General features: G+C 52.0%; 9 protein-coding genes across 9 annotated transcripts; 4 read left to right on the top strand and 5 right to left on the bottom strand.

Annotated features, from left to right (window-relative positions):
* Positions 1 to 67: 67 nt before the first annotated feature.
* Positions 68 to 2,072, top strand: M406DRAFT_269861 (cytochrome P450; the record flags this gene model as incomplete). Its single annotated transcript, XM_040918040.1, has 4 exons — positions 68 to 245; positions 350 to 516; positions 678 to 1,937; positions 2,007 to 2,072. The coding sequence occupies 4 exons, from the start codon at positions 68 to 70 to the stop codon at positions 2,070 to 2,072; spliced, it is 1,671 nt and encodes a 556-aa protein (XP_040770905.1).
* A 366-nt stretch (positions 2,073 to 2,438) lies between these two features.
* On the bottom strand, positions 2,439 to 4,256 carry M406DRAFT_335139 (putative cytochrome P450; the record flags this gene model as incomplete). Its single annotated transcript, XM_040920998.1, has 4 exons — positions 2,439 to 3,161; positions 3,234 to 3,369; positions 3,456 to 3,952; positions 4,041 to 4,256. The coding sequence occupies 4 exons, from the start codon at positions 4,254 to 4,256 to the stop codon at positions 2,439 to 2,441; spliced, it is 1,572 nt and encodes a 523-aa protein (XP_040770906.1).
* Positions 4,257 to 5,310: 1,054 nt separating this feature from the next.
* M406DRAFT_75309 (uncharacterized protein) lies at positions 5,311 to 6,335 on the top strand (the record flags this gene model as incomplete). Its single annotated transcript, XM_040925829.1, has 4 exons — positions 5,311 to 5,482; positions 5,541 to 5,770; positions 5,843 to 6,010; positions 6,261 to 6,335. The coding sequence occupies 4 exons, from the start codon at positions 5,311 to 5,313 to the stop codon at positions 6,333 to 6,335; spliced, it is 645 nt and encodes a 214-aa protein (XP_040770907.1).
* Positions 6,336 to 6,654: 319 nt separating this feature from the next.
* On the bottom strand, positions 6,655 to 7,890 carry M406DRAFT_343570 (putative capsule polysaccharide biosynthesis protein; the record flags this gene model as incomplete). The annotated part of the gene is made up of 1 exon (XM_040921887.1): positions 6,655 to 7,890. The coding sequence occupies one exon, from the start codon at positions 7,888 to 7,890 to the stop codon at positions 6,655 to 6,657; it is 1,236 nt and encodes a 411-aa protein (XP_040770908.1).
* A 1,372-nt stretch (positions 7,891 to 9,262) lies between these two features.
* On the top strand, positions 9,263 to 11,314 carry M406DRAFT_270053 (uncharacterized protein; the record flags this gene model as incomplete). Its single annotated transcript, XM_040918053.1, has 3 exons — positions 9,263 to 10,096; positions 10,175 to 10,508; positions 10,614 to 11,314. The coding sequence occupies 3 exons, from the start codon at positions 9,263 to 9,265 to the stop codon at positions 11,312 to 11,314; spliced, it is 1,869 nt and encodes a 622-aa protein (XP_040770909.1).
* Positions 11,315 to 11,441: 127 nt separating this feature from the next.
* Positions 11,442 to 16,370, bottom strand: M406DRAFT_343572 (uncharacterized protein; the record flags this gene model as incomplete). The annotated part of the gene is made up of 7 exons (XM_040921888.1): positions 11,442 to 12,371; positions 14,393 to 14,888; positions 14,967 to 15,025; positions 15,104 to 15,298; positions 15,392 to 15,937; positions 16,038 to 16,067; positions 16,152 to 16,370. The coding sequence occupies 7 exons, from the start codon at positions 16,368 to 16,370 to the stop codon at positions 11,442 to 11,444; spliced, it is 2,475 nt and encodes an 824-aa protein (XP_040770910.1).
* Positions 16,371 to 17,011: 641 nt separating this feature from the next.
* M406DRAFT_270036 (neuraminidase) lies at positions 17,012 to 18,151 on the top strand (the record flags this gene model as incomplete). Its single annotated transcript, XM_040918051.1, has 1 exon — positions 17,012 to 18,151. The coding sequence occupies one exon, from the start codon at positions 17,012 to 17,014 to the stop codon at positions 18,149 to 18,151; it is 1,140 nt and encodes a 379-aa protein (XP_040770911.1).
* Positions 18,152 to 18,410: 259 nt separating this feature from the next.
* M406DRAFT_270037 (NAD(P)-binding protein) lies at positions 18,411 to 19,513 on the bottom strand (the record flags this gene model as incomplete). The annotated part of the gene is made up of 2 exons (XM_040918052.1): positions 18,411 to 18,849; positions 18,951 to 19,513. 2 exons carry the CDS (start codon positions 19,511 to 19,513, stop codon positions 18,411 to 18,413), a joined length of 1,002 nt encoding a protein of 333 aa, XP_040770912.1.
* A 632-nt stretch (positions 19,514 to 20,145) lies between these two features.
* On the bottom strand, positions 20,146 to 22,662 carry M406DRAFT_335147 (Aldo/keto reductase; the record flags this gene model as incomplete). The annotated part of the gene is made up of 1 exon (XM_040920999.1): positions 20,146 to 22,662. One exon carries the CDS (start codon positions 22,660 to 22,662, stop codon positions 20,146 to 20,148), a length of 2,517 nt encoding a protein of 838 aa, XP_040770913.1.
* Positions 22,663 to 22,933: the final 271 nt, after the last annotated feature.

Consider the following 22,933-nt stretch of genomic DNA (forward strand, 5'->3'; position numbering starts at 1 on the left):
ACGGCCAAGATTTCTCTATACAATCTTCAGTCCGTCAAAGTTGTATGCAAATACCTCACTCTCAATCATGCTGCCACTCATTCTGTTGGGAGCCGGGCTCCTTGCCGTTTTCCTCTACAATAGGTTGCGATATCATCGCTTCCAGCAGTATGCCTCTCTACCACAGAGACCACCGTCCCTCCTGTGGGGCAACATGAAGGAGGTGCAGGAGTGGGCGACGAACGGAGAACCAGATCGCCATCCTGGTACTGACGCTCCTTTTCCATTGAGTTCAAAAAAATAAAAAAAATACATGGTGTTGAGGATGAGACTATTAACTGATGGACTGACCGACCAACTTTATTCCCAGACTTGGGTTTCAAATGGATGGGTGAGCGTCTGGGCAGCCCACCAGTCTGGTTGCTTGATATTCGCCCTTTTGCGCCGTTTGCCACGGCTGTCATCCAAAATCACGAGGTGGCCGACCAGATCGCCAAGGGATCCAAGACCTTCCCTTACAGTACACCTAGGACGAGTGTGCTTCAGACCTTGCCTCTGCTTGGCACGAAGTCTCTCTTTGCTACCGAGGTAAGGGAAAATATCTAAAGAATCATGTGGCCTCTCTCTCTTCCTCTCTCCCTCTCTATCTGTGTGTGTGTGTGTGTGTCAGTGATGAAAGTTGACACGGAATCCTTCAGAATGAAGAGTGGAAGGCCTTGCGAAAGCGCTTCAATCCAGGCTTCGCACCGCAGCACCTCTTAACGCTTCTCCCCACCATCCTGGACAAGTCGTTTCGCTTCCTGGAAAACCTTGATCAATATGCCCGAAGCGGCGAGATTGTCCGCATGGACAAATTGACCACTGCCCTCACATTCGACATCATCGGAGCCGTGACCATGGATATCGACCTGGATGCACAGCAGCTAGATCAGTCCCGACGCAGCGATTTCATGAACCTGTACAGCGAGATGCTCGCCAGCTTCACCAACGATCCCGGCCGCCTGCCCTGGTGGATGACCCCACGAAGGAACTTGCGTCGTCGTGCCATCGGGAGGGCCATCGACCGGCAACTAGAGGCCATGATCCGCTCCAAGTCGACCACGCTCCGCCACGCCGAGCAGGGAGATCGCGTCCAGCGCAGTGTGTTTGACCTCTGTGTGCAGGGCACCGAGTCGAGCGACCTGCCAGCTGACGTTGTCACCTCGACGCGTGACAATGTGAAGACTTTCCTCTTCGCCGGACACGACACGCTGAGCACGCTTCTCCTGTGGATCTTCTACGAGCTCTCGCGGACACCTCGGGTGCTCAAGGCCGTGCGGGCGGAGCTAGACGACATCTTTGGACCAGATCCAGACCCAGAGGTCGTGAGGGCACAGCTGGCCGCCCCTAAAGGCGGAAATCTCATTCGGCGCATGACGTACGCCTCTGCCGTGATCAAGGAGTGTTTGCGTCTTTACCCGCCGGCATCCGCCATGCGAGGCGTGCCCAAGGGGTCAAATTTCAGCGTTCGCACCCCGCAGGGTCAAGAGCTGTGCCTGGATGGCTTGGCAGTTTACATCAATCACTATGCCATCCAGCGAGACCCAGGCGTGTATGGGCCCACGGCCAATGACTTTGTGCCTGAGCGTTGGCTGGGCGACACAGAAACATCTAATGCCAAAACTGAGGATGGCGGAATTGGCGAGTCTGAGAAAAAGACAACGGCAGCAGCAGCAGCGGTACCGAATGGCAACGAGCATCGCAAATTCCCTGCAGCGGCATGGCGGCCGTTTGAGCGTGGGCCGAGGGACTGCATTGGCCAGGAACTTGCCAACGTTGAGGCACGTGTCATTATGGCCTTGGTGGCTAGACGTTATGATTTTGTCAAGACCGGGCTCGGCGAGCTTGATCTCGATGAGAAGGGTCTACCTGTACTCAACGACAAGAATCAGTACAAGGTTAAGCAGGATGTCTACTGTGTAAGTTTCTCTTCGTGCTTATGCCTGTAATTTTGTGGATGACGGCTAATGGTATTTTTTTGCATGCAGACTATTCAGATCACATCGAGACCCAAAGATAGTACGATGAGAGTGAAGATGGCTTCGACTGTTTGATGTCTTGATCATTTTGCGATGGAATTCTGGGATGAAAAGCCAAGTCCTCCAAATGATACGTATATGACTAAAGGAAATGAGGTTCTGATGTAAGACATTGCCGGTGAATACAAAGCACACGGCAGCAAGAGTTGTCTGGGTCCAAGTAGTAAAGTATGGAACTACTTGAGAGTGAATTTTCTTCGACAATGTTACGCTTTTGCGCGATTGTGGCCCTCGAGGTATTGAAATTTCTATATGACTGCTTGAAATTTCGCTACTATTCGGATTGTCTTTATGCTACGCCACGACCTCCACACTTCATCAGGAAAGAGAAAGATAATAATCCACACATGAACTTTGTATATACGCACTGAAATCATATTGTTAGCCAGTGGACACCTTGCGCTTCCTAATTGTGACCAACGATGTTCCACATGGCTCGATCAGCGTGACCTTGCGCACCCCCTGAGGCCGCTCCTCGAGGTGGTCAAAGTCGTAGTCCAGGAGCAGGTGTGAGAAGGCCAGTTTGAGTAGGTTGGCAGTGAACCACCTCCCGGGACACGCAGAGCGGCCTAGGCCGAAATTGAGAAACTCCCGCGAAATGTCCGTCATCTTTGGATGGGCCGGATCCTGCAGGGCGCGCTCGGGGTTGAACCCGCCTGGATAGAGGCTCTCGTCGCGCTGGCCTACGCGCAACGTAGAGGCAAGGATGGCGCCCTGCGGCACGTGTACGCCGGTGGAGAAAGTGAAGCCTCCAGGCTTTACGATTGTTCTCTCCAGGCCGACCTCGCCGATGGCATTGTAGCGGATGCTCTCGCGGATGAAGGCGTCTATGGTGTCTAGTCGGTTGACGAAGTCGTTGGACCAGTCATCGCCGCGGCCGAGGTTCGCGACAATCTCGGCCCGCATCTCTGCAACTGTGGACTCAAAGACGGGTTTGGGCAGCGAGACTAGGTCGTACAGGACATTTGTGAAGCTGAGAACGTTGGAGTAGGATTGCAGGAAGTTGAGGTTCATGACACGGTTGCAGAGTACAGGTGTTGAGTATTCGAGCTGGCGGTTCTTGTCTTTAATGGCAACCTTCATACAGGCACTGAGGAGATCATTCTGTGAGATTGTCAGTATATGTGGCTGGTCCTGATGTCAAATGTAAGGTAGATTGCGATGACCTATACTTACCGGTAGCTCTGGTTCAATTCCTTTCTCAGCTGCGTCCGCGATAATCTTCTTGCGCTCCTCGATGATGGGCTCTGCATGCTTGATGATGATCTCGCGCTTCTTGGTCAGAGGCCGGCGGACCAATGGAGCCAGAAGGCTAGCAATGGGGAGAAACAGTGTCAGTGTGTAATTATGGCATAATATGATATGGATCAGTGGCGGATCTGGGGCTAAATTGCTTACGGTCTCAGAAAAGGAGGAATGAAGCGAATATAAACAGCTGTGGAAAACATCTGGACCGAGTACTGGACCATGGCATCCAGATACTCCTGATTCCTGCAGAGCGGATAGCCAGATGTGATTCTGTTGCTGGAGCGCGACATGAGCTTGGTCACCATGTCCCACATGTTGATCTGCATCACGCCGCTCTCATCCATCCTTGACCCGACATAGTGCTCCAGGGCGCCCACCATCTCCTCATTCATCATAGGCATTTTGTCTGCCAGCTTGCTCTTAAGCTCTCGCAGCACAATCGGCGTCTGGATGTTGTTGTTCAATATGTTCTCCCCGAAGCACACATACTTGGAGTGCATGGCACCGGCCACGAACGTCTTGAACGAGACTACATTTTCCGGTTGTTTCACATACTCATCTATCAAATCCAGAGGCAGCAGAATGAGGAAGCCTGATTGTATGTGAGGAAAAGGCACGATGACGACATCGTTTGCTGTTTTGCGGACCTGATGGCTGTAATTAGAACCATGGTTTTTTACGATCTGTTGTCGCCAATATTGATTATAGAAAGAAGAAGAAACAAGGAAAACTTACTTTCTCATAGGATGTCCTGAAAAGTCCTTCAGAAGCAAAGACACATTCGTAGGCCACCTTGAAAAATTGGCCGAAGCCTCGTTTTCCTTTGACCCATTTATACGGAGCGTACGTCGGAGAGAGGGACACACGCAATGCGGGTTCGACGAGATGGAACAACCAGCCGGTGAGCACCAGCACCACAGCGATCTCAACAAATCCAACAACTCCAGGCATGGATAAATGCCGTGTCATTACATGACTGAGAATGTTAGGAGTAGTAGACTCCAGAGAAGTGATTTTCTGCGAAGCATTCGATGCCATTCTTGATCTGTCTGCTTTGGTAGAAAATAGGCGACCCTGAAGATTCTACACATACACGAATTGAGGGAAATTGTAGACACGAGTGGAAAGGTGGCGACTGAAGCAATCTGCAACCAGGAGTAGAGATCTTGGGAATTGGAATCCTGTTTCCTCCTCCCTCCTCCTTGCCTTGCCTCAATGAATGATCACCAAGGCTCGGCGAGACACTCCTCTCGCCGGAGCCAAGATGCAAGGCGTGCTTTCTCGGTGAGGCTATAGTCATACAGTGCTCTTACAACTGTGAGGATGTAGTGAGTACCTCACAATTCAACCTGTCTAGCAATCAAGTTTCTGAGGGGAACATGCATGAGCGGATCGTAAAGAACGGGTAAGCCGGCTCCTTCACTCTACGATCTTGTAAGCTCCAAGACGGTACTGCAGTCATCGTGAGTAATGTTCTTACATACCCCGCACCCCATATTCCTCTAGTACTCCTAAAGGATTCTTGGCGTAAAACTTTGTGTCCTTTTGTTGCCATATATTTCGAAGCTACACCATCTCACTGGTCACACGGGCTTGCTACGCTTGCATGGGTCCACGTATTGTGATAAGAACTTGGCGCTCTATGATTCGTTGGAGAGCAGTGCTGGGCGGAGTGTAAGGCTTCGACAAGTGTCTCGCCGCGCGAGAATCGATCACCGATGAGCAATTATACACTGGGGTTTCAAATCATGCAGCTTAGGATAAAAGTCCTCATCGAGTTTGAAAAAGGCCGATTCGCGGCGCCACAATGTACCTCATGTGTAATGATCAATTATGTGAGATTTAAAGTTAGGTCTCTTGTTTCTGTGCCGAGTAGATATGTCCCGAGCAAATGAGAGTTACGTAGTCCGGCTGTGGTCCTCCTCCTGTTTTTCCTGACTCGAGATGTCCATCCGTTGCAGCACGTACGTCTTGGGACTTTGCTGATGATAGATAACTTTACACAATGACGACCGAGTCTCGTGGAGATCTTCTCATCAGACTGGGGATTTTGCCTTTCCTTATATCCTCGGGGCATCTTGTCCCCGTAATAGGATCTATCCATGTCGTGACTGGGTCTTACGAGTTCCCCATAGCTCTTCTGAGCATGATATGCGCAGCTACCTCTATCGTTGACTGTGAGTAGTTATCTTCCATACATGGTGTTTGGCTCTGTAAATACTGATATGGCTTTAGCATATGACTCTTACAAGGACATCCCAATATCAAAGCGACCGAAGAAGTGTATATGGCAGGCCTGGATGTATTCACTATGGCTTGTGGTCCTTGTCACCACCTACCTTACCGGTGTTGAGACATCCTTACGCATGTACCGTTTCTCTCTGATCGGACTTGGATGGGGCACTCCATGCATCCCTCTCTTCTCGCCTTCGAAGGGCTTGCACCTAGTCAAGCCCAAGTCTCTCGTAAGTATGAACACCAGCGCTTAAGACACCTTGTTGACTGTGCTGATTACTTACCGACAACGACAATAACAGTTCTTCGAGGCCAAGTCTCTCGTCGTTGCCGTCTGCATGACCTATGTCACGGCTGACGTGGGCATGTTCTACGGCTGTCATGAAAGGACGACTGCCAAGTGCACAGATAGCTCGCTCCGTGCACGCAGTCTCTGCCTCGTGATACTCTACCAGTTCTTCCGGGAGACGGTATGCGATACGAGAGATCTCGCCGAGGACGCTGCAAACGGCATGAGGACCTTGCCAGTTAAATGGGGAAAGACGTACACTCTGCTGTTTTTGGTGGGCCTAGGTTTGCTCCTTGACCCCTTTCTCACAACAGGAGACACCGCCTTGTTTATCTCTGGGCCCCATGAGAGCCTCCAGATTCCTCTTGGAAGTATCGTGCGGGTGTGCGGTACAATTGGATTGTACTGGATAGCATTGATGTTTCCAAAAGGGCATCTCCTTGCTTGGGGCGCGGTTTCTCTATTGGGACTTGTTCCGATATTGTGGGCACAAGCAGCTCTCCTAGGATCTGAACAGATGAAATGGCAGACAAGAACCGTTCCATGGTCTCCGGGGGTTCTCGTGGGCTTACAAAACCCAACGTCTAGTCGTGTCTGAATCCCGGGATTTTCTTTTAGTAGAGAGAGATAAAGGCTTAGGCTACATATTGAGAATAGAGAGGAATAGATCCCCTGACCAGTCTACGAGAGAAGAGGCCAAAGAAAGGAAGGCCTCTCAATATTCCTAGCATCACAAAATCTATTCCATGTACGTTTTGGCGAATAATAAATGAGCCATGTGAAAGAAAAAAAAGGAAAAGAACAAATCAGAGCAGGTTCACCCGATCAATGCTCTGCTTCCCAGTGCAAGTGTGGCTCTCCATGTGCCTCGAGCAGCCCACCAGTCAGCAGGGCGTCCGCTCGAACGGGGAAGAGAAGAGGTTCCAGATGCCTCGTCTGGTCAAAGTAGACGCTCGCCCACCGCAAATGAGCCGCCCACGTTCCTGGGGCCCGATCAGCATCTGCGTTCCCAGGCTCGTCCCAGATCCTAGCCAGATATTCCCTCTGCTTGCTCAAAAGGCCGTGCGAAAACTTCATGGTTGACGACATGGCCAAGATGCCTTCCACAAAGTCCTCGGCCTCCTTGTATGCCTCGTTGTGCGCTGCCCCGTCACGCGGCCGGCTGAGGAGCTCGAACTGCCTCCGGCCGGACCACTGGGTCAGATGTTGCGCCCAGTATACCTCAGTGATGCACTCGTAGAGAAGCACATGCTTCGCAAAGTACGCTGGGCCGTCCCACGACAGGACCGGGTCTCGGATGTGCCGGAGGCGCTCTACACAGAACATGTGGGAGATGTAGTCGAAATAAGGCCCATACTCGAACTCGGGCGGGCCCCCGTTCGAGTTGGGGACCTCGTAACGCGGGAGGTGGCGCAGCAGGGGATGGCGGCTCATGCCCGCCGTCCCAGGGGCGCCGTCTTCCCAGCAGGCGAGGTAGATGTCGTGCCAGTACTTGACGCCAAGGCAGCCTTTGCGCGCAGCTATCAGGCCGTTGAAGAACATGGCGATTTCGTCGCTGATGGTCATCTTGAATCCCATCATCTCCTGGTCATCCTGCGGGTCCGCGAGCTTGTTCCAGCAGAGGTCATCCAGTCCGCGAAAAAGCATGAAGCCAACGTCGAGCCAGACCCCTCCATGGAGGTAAAGAAGTGGGAGGCGCATCAGGTCGCCCATGTGCGCCCCGAGGTGCGTGTTGCTGGCTGTCGTACCCGGTGAGGGAGGCTGGAGGAGCGAGCGAGGGAGGAAGAGCGCGGGCTCGGAGATGTATCTGGACCAGTGATTCGCTGACCCTTCTACCATGTCGACCACACGTACGGTCCAGTCCTGGTGGCGCCGCACCCAGCTGATGATATTGCGCTGGCACCATGGCTTACAATTTGCAAGACCTGTGTCCCAAAACGCCCAGATGTTCCTTTCTGAACCGTCGACAGGTTTGAATGTCTGCAGATCCGTAAGAATCTCTTGGTCAGATCGTTGATCAATTGTTGAGCGTGTTGGGCGTGGCTGTATGGGTTCCATCATGTCTGGTTTTCGATAATTGCTACTTTAATGTAAAGTCAGCATTCCTTCGGAGCCTGTCAGCCATAAGTGACTCGCAGGTACTTATACAAGTTTCTGCTGGTCATTCTGCAAAGGGAATCCTTCGGATTACCTGAACAAGCATCAGCACTTGTCATCAACACCCTTTGTTCTTCATCCCCGTTATTATATTTGAGTCCAGAGTAGAGAAATGGAACAAATCGTACTATCTCAATCAATAGTACTTGTCTTGTGTTCCTTATAATCTAGTCATTCTCACCAACATAACAATACCATTGCCTTTGTTGAAGAGAGAATTCAATGTTGGTTAATACAACTCATTTCTGGGGAGGTGAGTTGAATTAAACTCCTTGTGTGAGACGACAATCAAAATAAACATTGCTGCTACTAATGAAAGAAAAAATAAACACGATACTATGACATGACCGAACGCATGTCTGGTTTACAAAAAATTCGCTATTCATGTGTGAATGCATATTGTTATGGGCATAATCTGGAAGTGCCTCTCAGCTCCATATGCTCCAGTCCAGGCCCAATACACTGACATTCATTCCAGTGCATATTCCATTCTCAAGTAAACCATTCTCATTTCAATAGCTTTTTACTGACTGTTGCACGATGCCAGGCCATCCTTGGACAGAACAAGAAACTAGATCCGTCACATGAGCCATGTCTCCCCTTTTCCTCCCTCCCCACATCGTCGGAAAATTGTTATTGCCTTCAGCCTGGAGAAAAACTGGAGCCATGTTTTCTACCATCCCTCCAAGTTCTCAGCCCTTGTTCACTTGCTTGGTTTGCGGTCGGTTTGAGGGTCTCGTTTTGCCGAATACCGAATTACCTTGCGATTTCATCTTTCTAAGCCCATACTTACTTCCTTGACTTAATTGATCGGCAAAGCTGATGTTCGGAAAGGAGACGAGGACCTTCTGCGGGTAATCAAGTGCTCATGACGACACCGCTGAAGCGAAAGAGGAGCGATGCCGCTCCGGGTCCGCGGCCGGAGCCCAAGAAATTGGCCGCAGCATGCACTGCTTGCCGTAAGCAAAAAGTAAGTAGGGCAACTCACTTTGCAGCACGAGAAATGCTGTCTATTTGTAAAGGCAATGTGTAAACATTCATTCTTTGAGAAGAAAAGAGTGTCTGACACTTGAGATGTAGTGGTTAATGCTTTAACTAGATCAAATGCGACATGCCTACCGAGGAACCGCCTTGTTCACGATGCGAAAGACGAGGCCTCTCGTGCGTATTGCATACGTCTGCGCTGAGAGTCTCCAACCCAGATCACAGGTTAGTACGGATAATATACATTTATATATATGGATCATTTACATGTCATCCTAGTCGCAAACTTGGAATGTTCAATACTAATTTACCCTCCCATCCGACCTCAAGGCAAGTCATGCTGCTCGGCAAGGACATATCCAATATTTTCTCTACACTCCAACGCGTCTGCGACAAGCTCAGCATCGAACCTCCTTGGCCATTGATGTCAACCCAAGGAGCAAACGGAGCTGAGAGCCACCTGGAGCAGCAGTCTGCCGAGGGCACTGAAGAAGCAGGCGAAGATGGCACTAGGTCGGGGGTGTACGAGTTGTCACCACCAGCCTCGCCATCAGCAGTCCAGGCACCCATCGACCCGTACCTCAGCGGCGGAAACATTGGCGCAGATGCTTCTCTCACTGCAGGGACGGGCACAGGGGGGCATGGAAGTCCAGCGCAGAGGGTTCGGGGTCGAGAGAGCGAGAGGGGGGATCTGGTCAGCAAGGGCATCATCACGCCAGAGCGCGCCGAGATGCTGGTCAAGCATTATCTGCTCTATCTGGATCGATTTCTTTACGGAATCGCCGGCCACTATCGGGATGCCCACCAGGTTCGCATGGCGTCCCCCACACTCTTTGCGGCCATGTGTGCCGTCGCCGCCTTTCAAGACGTCGACAATAAGGATCTTTTCGATCAGTGCTATAAAGAGTACCGATCTCTGGTGTCGACATCCTTATTTGAGAAGAGGGATCTCGAGTACATTCGGGCTCTGTGCATCGGCTCATTCTGGCTTCTGGACACATCCAGGATCCTCCTCAGCGACGCCGTGCGAAGAGCTGCAGACTCTCGATTGCATCACTATTTCCACAGGTGGATGGATTACTCTTCAACAACAACCACGACGTCAAAAGTTCCGACTGCGTCTTTCGTCCCGGCCTCTGCAGATACAAGCACTGGTGCTGGCGCAGGTCCAGGCACAGGTCCAGTGCCGCGTGATGACCCGAAGGAGGATGCGAGAGACCGAGTTCGTCTCTGGTACCTGCTCTTCGTCTCTGACCGACATCTGTCCATCTTGCACAACAGAGACGCGTTGACCCGGCAAGAGAAAGATGCTATTGAGAACAGGGACAGTTTCCTGGCTAGTGAAAATGCAGGATCGTCACTATCCAACCTAGATATCCGTCTCATCTCACAGGTCTCATTACTAGTCATCATGGGCCAAATCCGGGATGTTCTAGGCTGTGAGCGGCCCAGACCCCTGCCCAAGACATTCGTCATTCAGTTCTCCCATTTTACAAACGATTTGGACCAGTGGTATGGGAAATACTCGCCCTCCTTTGGTTCGTTCATCCCCACCCCCCCCCCTTTCTCCTCTCATCTTGAGATTAATACCAGGGCTATGACAATGAGGATTACTAGACTGACATTACCGGTATGAATCAAAGAACCCGATGAACACATTGGTGACTTCCCGCTGGCTGGTCTCACCATACATTATCAATATGCGCGACTATATCTGAACCATCACGTATTCCAAGGCCTAGACGACAAAGACCCGATTCCTGTCCACTTTCTCCCGGCTGCGGCTGCGGCACGAGAGGCCGCCCACCGCATCTTCAGCATGCTTATCGAGAATCCCGCTCTGCGCAGCAACATTGTGGGCATGCCGCACTACTTCCACATCATGATCTCGTTTGCGGGCCACTGCTTGCTCGAGATGGCCATGAAGCACCGCGAGCAGCTGGGCATCGCGGTCGAGGACGACTTTGGCCGTATCGCCGCGGTGCTGACCCTCTTTGCCAGCACATCCACATTGCCGCAGCACCCCATCGCGCGAGCCCTGGCTGGCCTGACACGAAAGCTCAACGAGTGCACGGCCAGCCTGGGTATGGAGTCGGTGCTCACGGGTAGCCCTTTTCAGAAGGCTGAGTATACCAATCTTATGGCCGACTTTGGTGGTGGAATGGGCGGAGGAGAAGGAGGAGCCAACAGCGGTGGTAGCAGTGGTAACAATGGTGAAGTGATCCATGCGATGTTTACCTCTCCTGGTAATATGCAGACTTTTGGCGGGCTGTCGGATGATTTCTGGTACGGGGACTTTGGAGACTTTCATCTGGCTTTTCCGGCGTCACAATCTCAGCTGTGACCACACATGCAGGAGAGCTGGATTCGACCTCACAAATTTTACCTCAATGAAAATATATATATATGTTGTAAATGCGACCTTCTCTGCCTTGACACCAGACATGTAATACAACCAAGATCACCACCACTCAAGACTGATCATCGTCATCGTGAAAAATGGTCGTGCCCCAGTCTGGCCGGTTGAATCGCCTGCCTTTAGTCTTAGCCAGCTCGTCAATCCGCCTCATCTCGTCCTCGTCTAGCACAAAATTGTCTCTCAGGTTCGCCTGGATCCTCGATGGGGTGGTGCTCTTAGGAATAACACTCCATCCCTTGGCGATTCCCCAGCTCAGCATCACATTTCCCGTCGCCACCCCTCTCTTGCTGGCGATCTCTGTGATGACAGGTTCCTCGTGCAGGGTGCTTCCAGACCCGCCAAGGGGTCCAAATGCCGTCTGATGGATGCCCTTGGCCGCGCAGAATTCATGCAGTTTATTCTGGGGCAGTAGCGGCTGGATCTCGGTCTGATTGACGGCTGGCACAACCGTAGCACTTGCCAACAACTTGGCGAGGTTCACAGTCGAGAAGTTGGCCACACCAATCGCGCGCACCCTGCCCGTGCCGTCCTGGAGGATCTTCTCCATCTCGCGCCAGGTATCACAGAAGTTCCACTCCGGGTCGTGCGTCTTGCGGTCTTCCTTGCCGTACTCGGCACCTGTTTGGTCCGGGCTGGGAAGCGTGACGGGCCAGTGCATGAGCCAGAGGTCGACATAGTCCAGGCCGAGGTCTTGCAGGGACTTGTCGAGAGCGCTCCCCGCCCGACGGTGGTCAGAAGACCACAGTTTAGTGGTCACAAAGAAGTCAGACCGGGCCACAGGAGGCTTTTTAAAGACGCAGCCTATCTCTGCTTCATTGCCGTACAGAGGGGCGCAGTCAAAGTGTCGATAGCCCGCTGCGAAGGCCACCTCGACAGCGCGGGCTGCATCTCCTGGTGCAGCTTTCCAAGTGCCAAACCCAACGGCTGGTATTTTGGCTCCAGTGTTCAAGGTGAAAAAGGAGGGTGGCTTTTGATTTTCTCCCTTTGGATTGTTGGTAGTGGTGGTTGTGGTGGTTGTGGTGGCGGAGGAGGTGAGTGAGGCTTCGAGAGTCTCTAGGACCTGCATGGTAGAGATGGTTGATTTATACAAGTCTGGAGAGGCAGGCTTGTAAGGTTTGCGTGGGTAGAATGTGGCCTCGGAGGACAAGCCCAACAAGGCACCCACAAAGCGAGCAGCTCCAGCCTTGGTGGCGGCGAGTCCTTTCTTGCAGGCCGACTCGGCAAGAGCCACTTTTCCTTGCAGCTCACGAGCCTCCTCTATCTTGCCAGCCTGCCACAAGGCGTACAATTTTGAAACAGCCCTCGGAAAGACATTGCCGATTCCTGTCACGCAGCCAACACCACCGGCTATCAGACAAGGGAGAAGCCAGTCGGACTGTCCTGAGAAGACGGCAAATTGAGAAGGAGGAAACTTGGCAGTGAGGCATGACACCTTGCCTGCATTGGCACATGTCAGCTTGACGCCCACGATGTTTGGGTGTACTGCAAGACGCGAGAGCACGTCCACGCCGAGATCAACGCCAGCCGTAACACCAGGAAACTAATTTGAGATTGAGTGGGTTAGAAACGAATCTTGGAAAGAGATAAATCAATTAATTCTTGGGGGAGGGTAGCTTAATTACATTGTAAACGATAATGGGAACGCGGCTATGATCCGCCACTTCGGAGTAAAAATCCACGATGGCTTGTTCAGAGACAGCCTTGGGCCAATAACTCGGGGGTAGGAGGAGGCCAAAGTCAGCACCAGCATCGACAGCATCGTCGACAAGGCGCAAAGTCTCAACCGTGGACTGGCCACTAATACCAACAGCCAGGGGAAATTTCGGTACGCCCAAGTCAGTGGCGGCCTTTCGTGCGGTGTGGATGAGACTGACACGCTCCTCGGGTAGGAGGAGGGCTGCCTCGGCCGTCGACCCTTGGAGGACGAGACCGTTCACGCCGCTCGAGATCATGTATGACAAGTATTTGTACATGGCGTCCAGGTCGATCTCCTGGCGGGGTGTGTCCTTGTACAGGCTCACGACGGGACACCAGACCCCGGCGGGGACCGCAGGCGCCTTTGAGTCTATTATTGGCATATTGTGATGCGATGGTCGACAGATCTGTTTCTTTCTGTCGAGACAAGAGGTGGAGTAAGAGGAAGAAGACCGAAATCAGTGGAAGTGAATAGATTATAGGAATAGGTTGTATAAAATCAGGCCGTTGGTCATTGCTCTCACAACACTCAGCTAGATGAAGAAGTACGAAAGTGATGTTCGATATACTGTGAAGCCCTCTGAGGGGGTGGATAAATCGTGGTTTCGGCAAGTATTATTGATCACGGGGTGGTGCAAAGCTACAGTATTGCGTTACGGCGGAGGGCTTCCGATGCGGGTCCTGCTCCGCGCGCGGGCAGGTTGGGGGCTGCTCTTGTCATACACACCAAGTCTACCCCTGCGGGAACCAAGGTCCGGATATGAGGTCCAGCCCGGCTCAGAGCATCCGCACAACAAGACTATGTGGATGGAGACAACAAGAATTAGGGCTGCGATGTTATCATTGGCGTGAAGTGATCTGTCTCGGCCACCGTCTGCTGATGAATACACCTAGGAATTCTCCGTCAACTACAGATTCTGCGTTCTGATTCATTGGGCCCTAACTTTGCGTATACTTCTCAGACGTCGAGTGTACTGCACCCATGCCGTTGTCCTGGTATATGAGCTGAATCTTGAGAGGAGGACACGCATGATCTTGCGGAACAGCATCACTATGGGCCCCTACTTGTCTGTCATTTAAAATTATTGCGCTGCTCTGGCAATTTGGTCATCATTTAACTTCTGGTCTATAGGACGGCTTGATTGTCTTGACATCTCTCTAGAGAGATTTGGGAAAGAAGATAATATTCTCTACCTGCTGAGCAAATACATAATGTTGTCCACCTCAACTCGCCACCTCAATGTGCTTCGCAGTCCCCTTGCCCGGGAGATCCTCAACATCCATCATCTCCTGCACATCATGGCGCACCTTCTCCTCCTCCGTGGGGTACGCATGCCGCCACATTGTCCACAGCGGTCTCTGGAACAGGTCGTCCATGCTCTCGATGGAACGCCCCTTCATCTCCGGAAGGCAGAAGTAGACAAAGACAAAGCCTACATACGTGAGCATGGCATAAAGAAGAAACGTACCCCATCCCATCTCGGAGAGCATCAGTGGCGTAGCCTGGGTAATGCCGTAGTCGACAATCCAGTTCACAAAGAAGCAGAACGACATGCACACGGAACGGATCCGCGTGGGGAATATCTCGGCAGCGACAACGTAGCATGCGACCGAGTGCCCAAAGGACCAGCCAAAGGCATAGAGATAGATGAAAATGATGCCGACTATTCCACCAGCTGGTGTGCCCCCAACGCTGTCGGTGCTAGAATTGCCTCCGCTGAAACGGATGTAAAGGGCGAGGTAGAGCATGGCAGTGGCTTGGATGAGGGCTCCAACGAGTAGTGGGCGTCGTCGTCCAATCCGGCTGTGATGTGGCATGTTGATTAATTTCTATAGTTTCTTCGTCTCGATGAGTCGATTGATAGCAGTTGGATTGACGTACTCTACCAGAAATCCCACGTAAAAGATTGTTGTCACAACCTTGACGACGCCATAGATGCCCTGGTGATATGAGCCATATGTCAGTCACCGCCATGCAGCCATTCATCGAGACAATAGGGGCTTTTGTTCAATGCTCACAGTCGTCAGCAAAGTATTACTATTCCCCTTCACACCAATCAGCTGAAATATTGAAGGAGCGTAATAGTTGAGACTGTCGGTGCCAGTGAACTTGTGGAACAGGAACAGCATGACTGCGAGAAAAAAGCGCCGGCGATTGCTGGTGACAAGAAGAATGTCCTGAACGATGGCCCATATGCTATGACCTTGACGTGCCTAGACAGGAAACACACACACACACATCAAGTCAGCATCTTTGTATGGTTCGTACATGTGTCTTGGCCGGCAGGGGATAATGATGATAATTACCTCTTGTTCGCTGCGGACTTGTGCCTCAATCTCCTGGTACTCAGTCTGCACGTAGATGTGTTCGGCCGGCAGCTTTCGAAGTTTAGTCAAGTTCTTTAGTCCCTCTTCCGAGCGGCCATGGTTGATAAGGTATCTCGGTGTTTCGGGCACAAATGGGATCATGATGCACATGAGAACACCTGGGATGATCTGGATGCCCATGGCAGATCGCCACTGGCCGTCGTTGGTGGCTGAGGTGTTCCACAAACTAACACCATAGTTGATGAAGAAGGCGAGCATCAGGGCCGTGACGATCATGAGATTGTACATGGCGACGAAGGAACCGCGAACGGATTTGGGCGAGTTCTCGGCGAGGAATTGGGGGCTCAGCATCGAGCTCGCGCCGACGCCCAAGCCCCCGATGAAGCGGCCAGCCAGGAGGACTTGGTAATTGGCGACCATCTGCATAGCCGCACCAATGACAAAGATGATGCCCCAGAAGAACACTGACCACTTGCGCCCGAAGATGTCGGATGTAGGCCACGCAAGGAGAGCACCGGCAGAAGCCTATGGATGTAGTCAAGAGAGAACGATTAGTGCATGAGTAAAACAGATACGGAATAGTGTATGATGAATGAAGTGGGACAAGAATATAGTGATTACTTACACCTGCTGCAAGCATGGCGGCGATGATCCCCTGTACACCAGGAGCGTCAGTGAACGATCATCAAGCCCAGATCATGAAGAGTGAGATGGTGGGCAATGATGTGGCCATGATTACCTTACGCCGATCGAGCTCAGCTCCGTCCAGGTCAGCTAACCCGAATGCATGTTCAAAGGAAGGCAAAGTCAAGATGCCGCCGATGTTACCAGAGTCAAAGCCGTAAAAGCAACCTGCCCAAGCGACAGTGACAAGCAGATAGAAGAGTCGGAAGTTGAAGATCTCTCTTGGATCATTCTTGGCGTCCTGACTGAACCAAAGACTCGTGCCACCTGCCATCTTGGTCGTGTTCCTATGGTATTCAATTTGGTGGTCTGGTGGCTTGAATATGGCAGTACTGCTTGTTTCCAGACGAGACTTCAGCACAGCAAGAATATTTTGTCTTCTCCGCTCTCTACCGGTAGAGAGAGAGTCTTGCAGTGTGTCTCGGGGCCATCAGGAGCTATATGGTCACCCAGGGCTGCGTCTCATGCGGGTCCAAATCCGGGGAAAATCCGGGGAACAGTGGAGGCCCCTCCCTGTGCCAATCTGGGACAATCTGGGGTAGCGGGTCAATGCTCCATGAAGACCGGCGAGGCCTTCCGCACCAGAGCGGAAGACCCCTCCGGCTCGGAGGCTTTAGATCATTGGTTTGTTTTTTTCCTGCCATGATAGACGACCGTCTAACCATCTCAAGCTGACTCGTACAGTATCTTAGGGTGGCCACCGTGGATCAACCACTCCATATTCCGTGTCGTCGGGGTGTGCACATCTTAAATACATGACACTCTCTGATGAGGTCTGGAAGCATGACAAGATATAGTCGAAGTTAAAGTTTCTATCGTCACCACCTGTTCTTTATTACTGTCCCTTCTTTGAGCTGGTAACCATTCATGGGAAGCAACTGGGAACAAGACATGCCAGGCTCCGACAAGAACACCATGGTCCGGCTCAACAAGCCTCTCGACCACCTGGAATGCTTTCTCCCGTCAACAACGCCTCAATGCCATGCATCCAACCTACTTCTACTGGACAATGGCGATCTTTTGTGCGCGTGGTTCGGTGGCACCCAAGAAGGCAAACCCGACATCTCCATCTATCTGAGCCGGCGGCCTGCAGGCGCAGGCCCGTGGCTCAGGGCAGAGAAAGTCACCTTTGACGGCTCTAGAAGCGAACAGAATCCCGTTCTTTTTCAAACGCCATCATCTCCTCGGGAATTCTGGCTCTTGTATACTTCTCAGGAGGCTGGCAATCAAGACTCAGCGGTCGTCAAGCGGCAAGTTTCCAAGGACAATGGCAGGTCATGGGGCCAGCCAGATATCCTCTTCGGCGAGCCAGGAACTTTCATACGACAGCCAGTCGTGATCCTGAAGGATGGCGCGTGGGCGGTACCCACGTTCAAGTGTCGAACAGAACCTGGCATGCGCTGGATCGGCAACGACGATATCTCGGCTGTCCGCATCTCACGGGACGAGGGCCAGACTTGGAGCGAGACTGAGGTTCCAGAGAGCTTCGGAGCTGTGCACATGGTGATCCGGCAGCTGAAAGACAGAACCTATTTCGCCTTGTTTCGGAGCCGCTGGGCCGATAATATTTACTCATCCACCTCAGCCGACGGCGTTTCCTGGTCGAAGCCGGTCCCGACAGAGTTGCCCAATCCGAACTCTGGCATCTGTTTCGATGTTCTTCCTAGCGGACGAATTTTGGCAGTGTATAATCACTCGTCAAAGGCTAATGCGCAAGGTCGTCGTGAGGGTCTCTACGATGATATTGCAGATGCTTCGGATGTCCGCAAGAACCAGGGGGCTGGTCAGAATGGGAAGGAAGCCTTCTGGGGCGCACCAAGAGCGCCGCTGTGTCTTGCTTGGAGTGACAATGATGGGGTTTCGTGGAAGCACACGGTCCTCGAGGAAGGCGACGGATATTGTATGACAAACAACAGCCAGGAAAAGCTGAACCGTGAGCTGTCATATCCGAGTATCACACTGAGCCCGGATGGGAAGGTGCACATAGCTTTCACATACTGGAGGCAGAATATCAAGTATGTAGAGCTGGACCCAGCCGTGTTGGATGCAGCGTAGAACGCTGTCAATTCTACTAAATTACGTCAAGAAATTCAAATGCATACACATTTGGGCCTTGCATTGATCAACATAGATTGTTCCTCGCAGAAGCTAACCTTTTCAGCTGTTACGATCATATTCACCGTATTCGTTGAACTTCCTAATTCTTGACCTAAATATGGAAGCAACCTCTATTCACTACAAGCGACCATCAGAACCAGAACAGACTACATCCACATTGAAGAGCTATTGATAGGGATACCATGTTTCCAATCATTTAGGAAAGATAGTCTGCTATGTAATCCCTTAGAGTCTGCTCGAGAGAACAATCATGCTGAAATCCGAGGTCTATGGCTCGCGTGATGTCAAAAATGGCTGGCCACGAACTGACAATCTTTGACACCTTCTCATCATATTCGTCCTTCACCAGAGCCATGGCCTTCTGCCCGCCCACCTCGGCCAGCGCATCGAGCATCTGCTGTACTGTTGTGGTCACTCCAGGGAGATTTACAATCCTGTGATTTCCACCGAAATCATCACCCGTGAGGCGCATTCCAGCAATGACCAGGTTGCGAATCACGGTTCTTGCGGAGCACACCCAGAGGCTCAGATCCTTTCGCACCGGCAAGATAGCCTGTTCTCCATTGAGGGGTTCTCTTATGATGCCCGAGCAAAAAGACGACGCAGCACCTGTCCGTTTCCCAGGGCGCACGATGCTAAGATCCACGCTCATTTTCAATCGTTAGCAATCCGCTCCTTTCCCACCGACATGTATATCATTGCCAAACACGATGACATTTTAATTTTTTGGACTCACATGGTAGGCAAACGCACAATCCTCGCATCTATCAGGCGCCTTCGTGAAAAGTCATTGAGCAGAATCTCCACCATAGACTTTTGAGCGCCATATGATGACTGAGGAAGCGGCATGGTCTGCTCGCTGACAACGACACCATCAGATGGCCCAAAAACAGCAAGGCTGGACGGAAAGACGACGCGGGCTGGCCTGTCACGTCCACGGAGGACATCCAGTATGTGCCTGATGGAGTCCAAGTTGACTTTGAGGCCAAGCTCAAGATTTGCTTCTGTGGCCCCTGACATAATACCGTGGAGGAGATAGACATGTGTGAGGTCCGGGGTGAACAGCTTCTGGCATATGGTGGGAGACGTAAGATCTGCTGCTATCGTGTGGATCTCACGACGCTCGTGTTTGTCTGCCGTGTTGGCGCTGGATGGAGGGGCTGTAGGCGCGACTACATCTGTAAGAACGATCCTGGTGACAGAGGGCTCTTGAAGTAATGCTGCCGCCAGAGCTTGGCCTATGAAGCCAGCAGCGCCGGTGATGAGGATGTGGGATCCGGACGCATCGTTGTCAGTCATATTCGCCGATGTAAAGTCCCTCACTTTTGATTTTGAGAATTATGACTGAATACAAAGCTGAGATGTTTGGAAAGAATCTTCTTTAAAAGAAAGAGAATGGAATTGGAAAAAGTGTAAACCAGTGTATTTCGTTCCAGAGGGTACTCACAACGTAGCTTTGAACTGAATAGCCCGATAAAACATTGCTCTCATTTAACCTCAGAAACATATCACTACCTAAGGTTATCTTGGGCAAGAGGTTGGCTCGACCATCTTCCAAGACTGGCCTGTTCTTCGAAGTGGGTCATCGGCTTGAAGAGACTCGGAGGTTGATGTGGGAGCCAAGTCAGCGACTGCACTGCTTCCAGGTCGGTGCCTCGGAACCGTCTTCCGTGAAATCAAAACGCCTTCCTTCCGGCCCCTCTTTGTTTCTTCCTTTTTTTTCTTTTCTCCGCTATCCTTTCAAATCCTGTCAAGCAGAAGACATTACATGAAATTCGTTGAGCTCAGTGTGGCCGCATACTCAGGATAGAGATCAAGTTAGGAAGAGAAGCCTGTTGTGTCATCAAATTCGCAGTATTCCCAAACTCGAAATGGAAAATTAATTCCTTTTGATCAAAGTAACAATCAATGATACTATTACAGGAACTGATCTAAATGGCTTCTACCTCCAAAGGCTGGTATAACTCCTCTAGGCTTTTGACATCCGCGTCCGTCAAGTCGACAGAGAACACTTCCGTCGCCGCCTCGATACGCTCTATGCTAGCCAGCCCAACAATAGGAGAGCACCCCTTCTTCAGCAGCCAAGCAAGAGCAACAGCAGACATAGAGCATCCTTTAGATCTTGCTATGTTCTCCGCCCTCTGCACGATCAGCTCGTTCTGAGAACCCCTTCCCCGAAACCATTTCTTTGCCTTTCCGTCTTGCCGGCTCCTGTCTGTCTCTTTGGCCCAGGGTCTCGTGAGAAGACCTCTCGCGTTGGGGCTCCAGGGGATCAGCCCAATGCCCTCAGCCTGGCAGAAGGGAATCATTTCTCTCTCCTCCTCACGGTAGAGAAGATTGTACAGCCCAGACATGCTCGAGAATGTGGTCCAGCCGCGGGACTTGGCCGTATACTGGAGACGCGCAAACTGCCAACATCGCATACTCGACGCGCCCAGATAGTGCACCTTGCCCAACTTCACCAGGTCATGCAGGGCGCCCATGATCTCTTCTGGGCTGGTGTCGTGGTCAAGTCGGTGCAGCTGAAGCACATCAATGTATGTGGTGTTCAGCCGCCGGAGAGAAGCCTCGACAGCTTCGAAAATATGCTTTCGGCTCAGGCCTACCTGATTGACGAGTGGGCCATCATTGAGTGCGGGTTGTGGCCTGGCGTCTGGATCATCCTCCATCACCGGATAGAACAGCTTGGTCATAATGACCACTTTGCTGCGAGGGATGGCATACACTTGTAGAGCTTTGCCGATGATAGACTCAGACTGTCCATTCGAGTACGTATCTGCCGTTTCCCAAGTGTTGATGCCGACATCGTACGCCTTCTTCAAAAGCGGAAGAGTGTCTGCCTCGTTCAACACCCATGGAGAGCCTTGCCAATTTGGATTTCCATAAGTCATACAGCCGAGTATCACTCGTGAGACCTTGAGGCCGCTGTTTCCCAGTCGAGCGTACTCCATCTGCGGTCTTGAACCAAGAATATTACTTGTGCCATTCAATCTAGGAACAGCCCAGCTCGCGACCAAGTCCCGAAGTGTGTCGCGCTCTCCCACATTTCCTGGAAACACAGCGTAGGGAATCTCGGGCCACTTTGATGTGCTCTCTGAACATCGCCAGATGGGCACTCCCGAGGCTGCCTGCCCTGCTATCTCAGCACGTCTGAACATAAGTCCCTTGGTTGCAGCATCGGAGCTCGTAATACCTCCTTTGGCAATCACATAGCGCGGTCTCGGCACGAGGAACCGCAGAAACGCCACGAGCGCCTCGGCGACGGCGCTGCCGATTTTCAGACTGGAGAGCTCGTCCGCGCCCGTCACGAGCTCCCGGCTAGTCATGACCAGCACGTCGCGGCCTTGAGTGATCCAGGTGCCAGCCCGGTTGGCAGCGTCCAAAAGAGTCCCATGTACCGTTTCGGGCGACCTGAGGAGTTCCGAGACGTCCAGCATGATGGTCTCGAGGTCCGTGCCGCGTCCTTGGACGAGGGAATCCAACTGCACCGTTGTCTTTGGTACATATGAGCCAGCGATGATCAGGCCACCGGGAGCCGATGAAGAGAGATCCATGTGCAGATCAATAGGAGAGAGCGGAGGGATCTGCTGGATACCAAGACGACTGGACACAAAGGCGGCGCCCGTTCGGTAGATAAACCTTCTGTTGCCCTCAGCAGAAGCATTGAGCAAGCCCCGTACGAAAACGTCCATGTCGGCAGTCTCTACTGTATTGACAATAACAATGGATCGTGGAGGGCAAGACAAGAGTTTCGAAGTGACTTTAGCAATACCACCAACGCGAATATCCTCCAGCGTGACCGAGTAGATGCGGTCCGCAGCAATGCGCCCTCCTGCCTTCTCCTGGATGTACCCTCGGAGGTTGGACTGTGTGTATCCAAACGTGGCATCTCTCGCAAACGGGGTCTGGGCAGCCGGAACCAGGTCGCCCTCTGGACTTTCGACGTAGTGAACGTCGTCAACTGTCAATCTTCCTCCCTGCTCAAAGAAAGGCGCCAATATCCAGATGTCTACCTCGCCGAGGATCTCCTCACTAGCTTCGACCTCGAGGGGAAAATGACCACGCAGCGTCGAATCTCCTCTCAGCACGACCTCGAACGCCTTGCCTGTGGCTTTGGCAGCTTCCTGAACCGACTGACATATCGACCGGATGAGATGGCGGGCATCGTCGGGAGGCAGAGCTCTGGAGTTGGTGAGGATGAAGAAGCCATGGCGATCTGATTGAAATTCCTCAACTAAAGTAGCTTGGTCCCAGACTGTCAGGACATTGATGTCGTGGCATGTCTGAGTTCCTGTTGGGTCGTCGTCCAGAACCACAAGCACGGGGAGGGAGGTCAGGGGAAGTTCGCGCAGCTTTTCCTTGGCCTCTGCCGTCAGTGGCGGAGGCAGGCGGCTCAAAGCATCTTCTTTGGAGATACTTTGAAGACTTTCTTTGTTTTCCATGGTCATTTTTTTCTTGTGAGGCAATACTTGATTTTGCGCGGCATTGTAGTGAGAGCCCTTAGACCTGATCAGATCCAAAGCCAGTCATAATGACTCTCAATCCCAAGGAATGAGACAGAGAGTGGTAACCTTTTCCCTGCGTGTCGGCATAACTACGGCGTTGGCCCCGATTACGGCCGGAAGGCAGCTCCGGTGTTGGGTCCAGAGGTCGGTGGGAGGATCCGGGGCGAAACCCGCTGCGGAAGATCATCGGCGTCATCCAGGAGCATTTTTGGAG

This window comes from Cryphonectria parasitica, assembly GCF_011745365.1.
Source record: "Cryphonectria parasitica EP155 unplaced genomic scaffold M406scaffold_11, whole genome shotgun sequence".
Classification (NCBI taxonomy): Eukaryota; Fungi; Ascomycota; class Sordariomycetes; order Diaporthales; family Cryphonectriaceae; genus Cryphonectria; species Cryphonectria parasitica.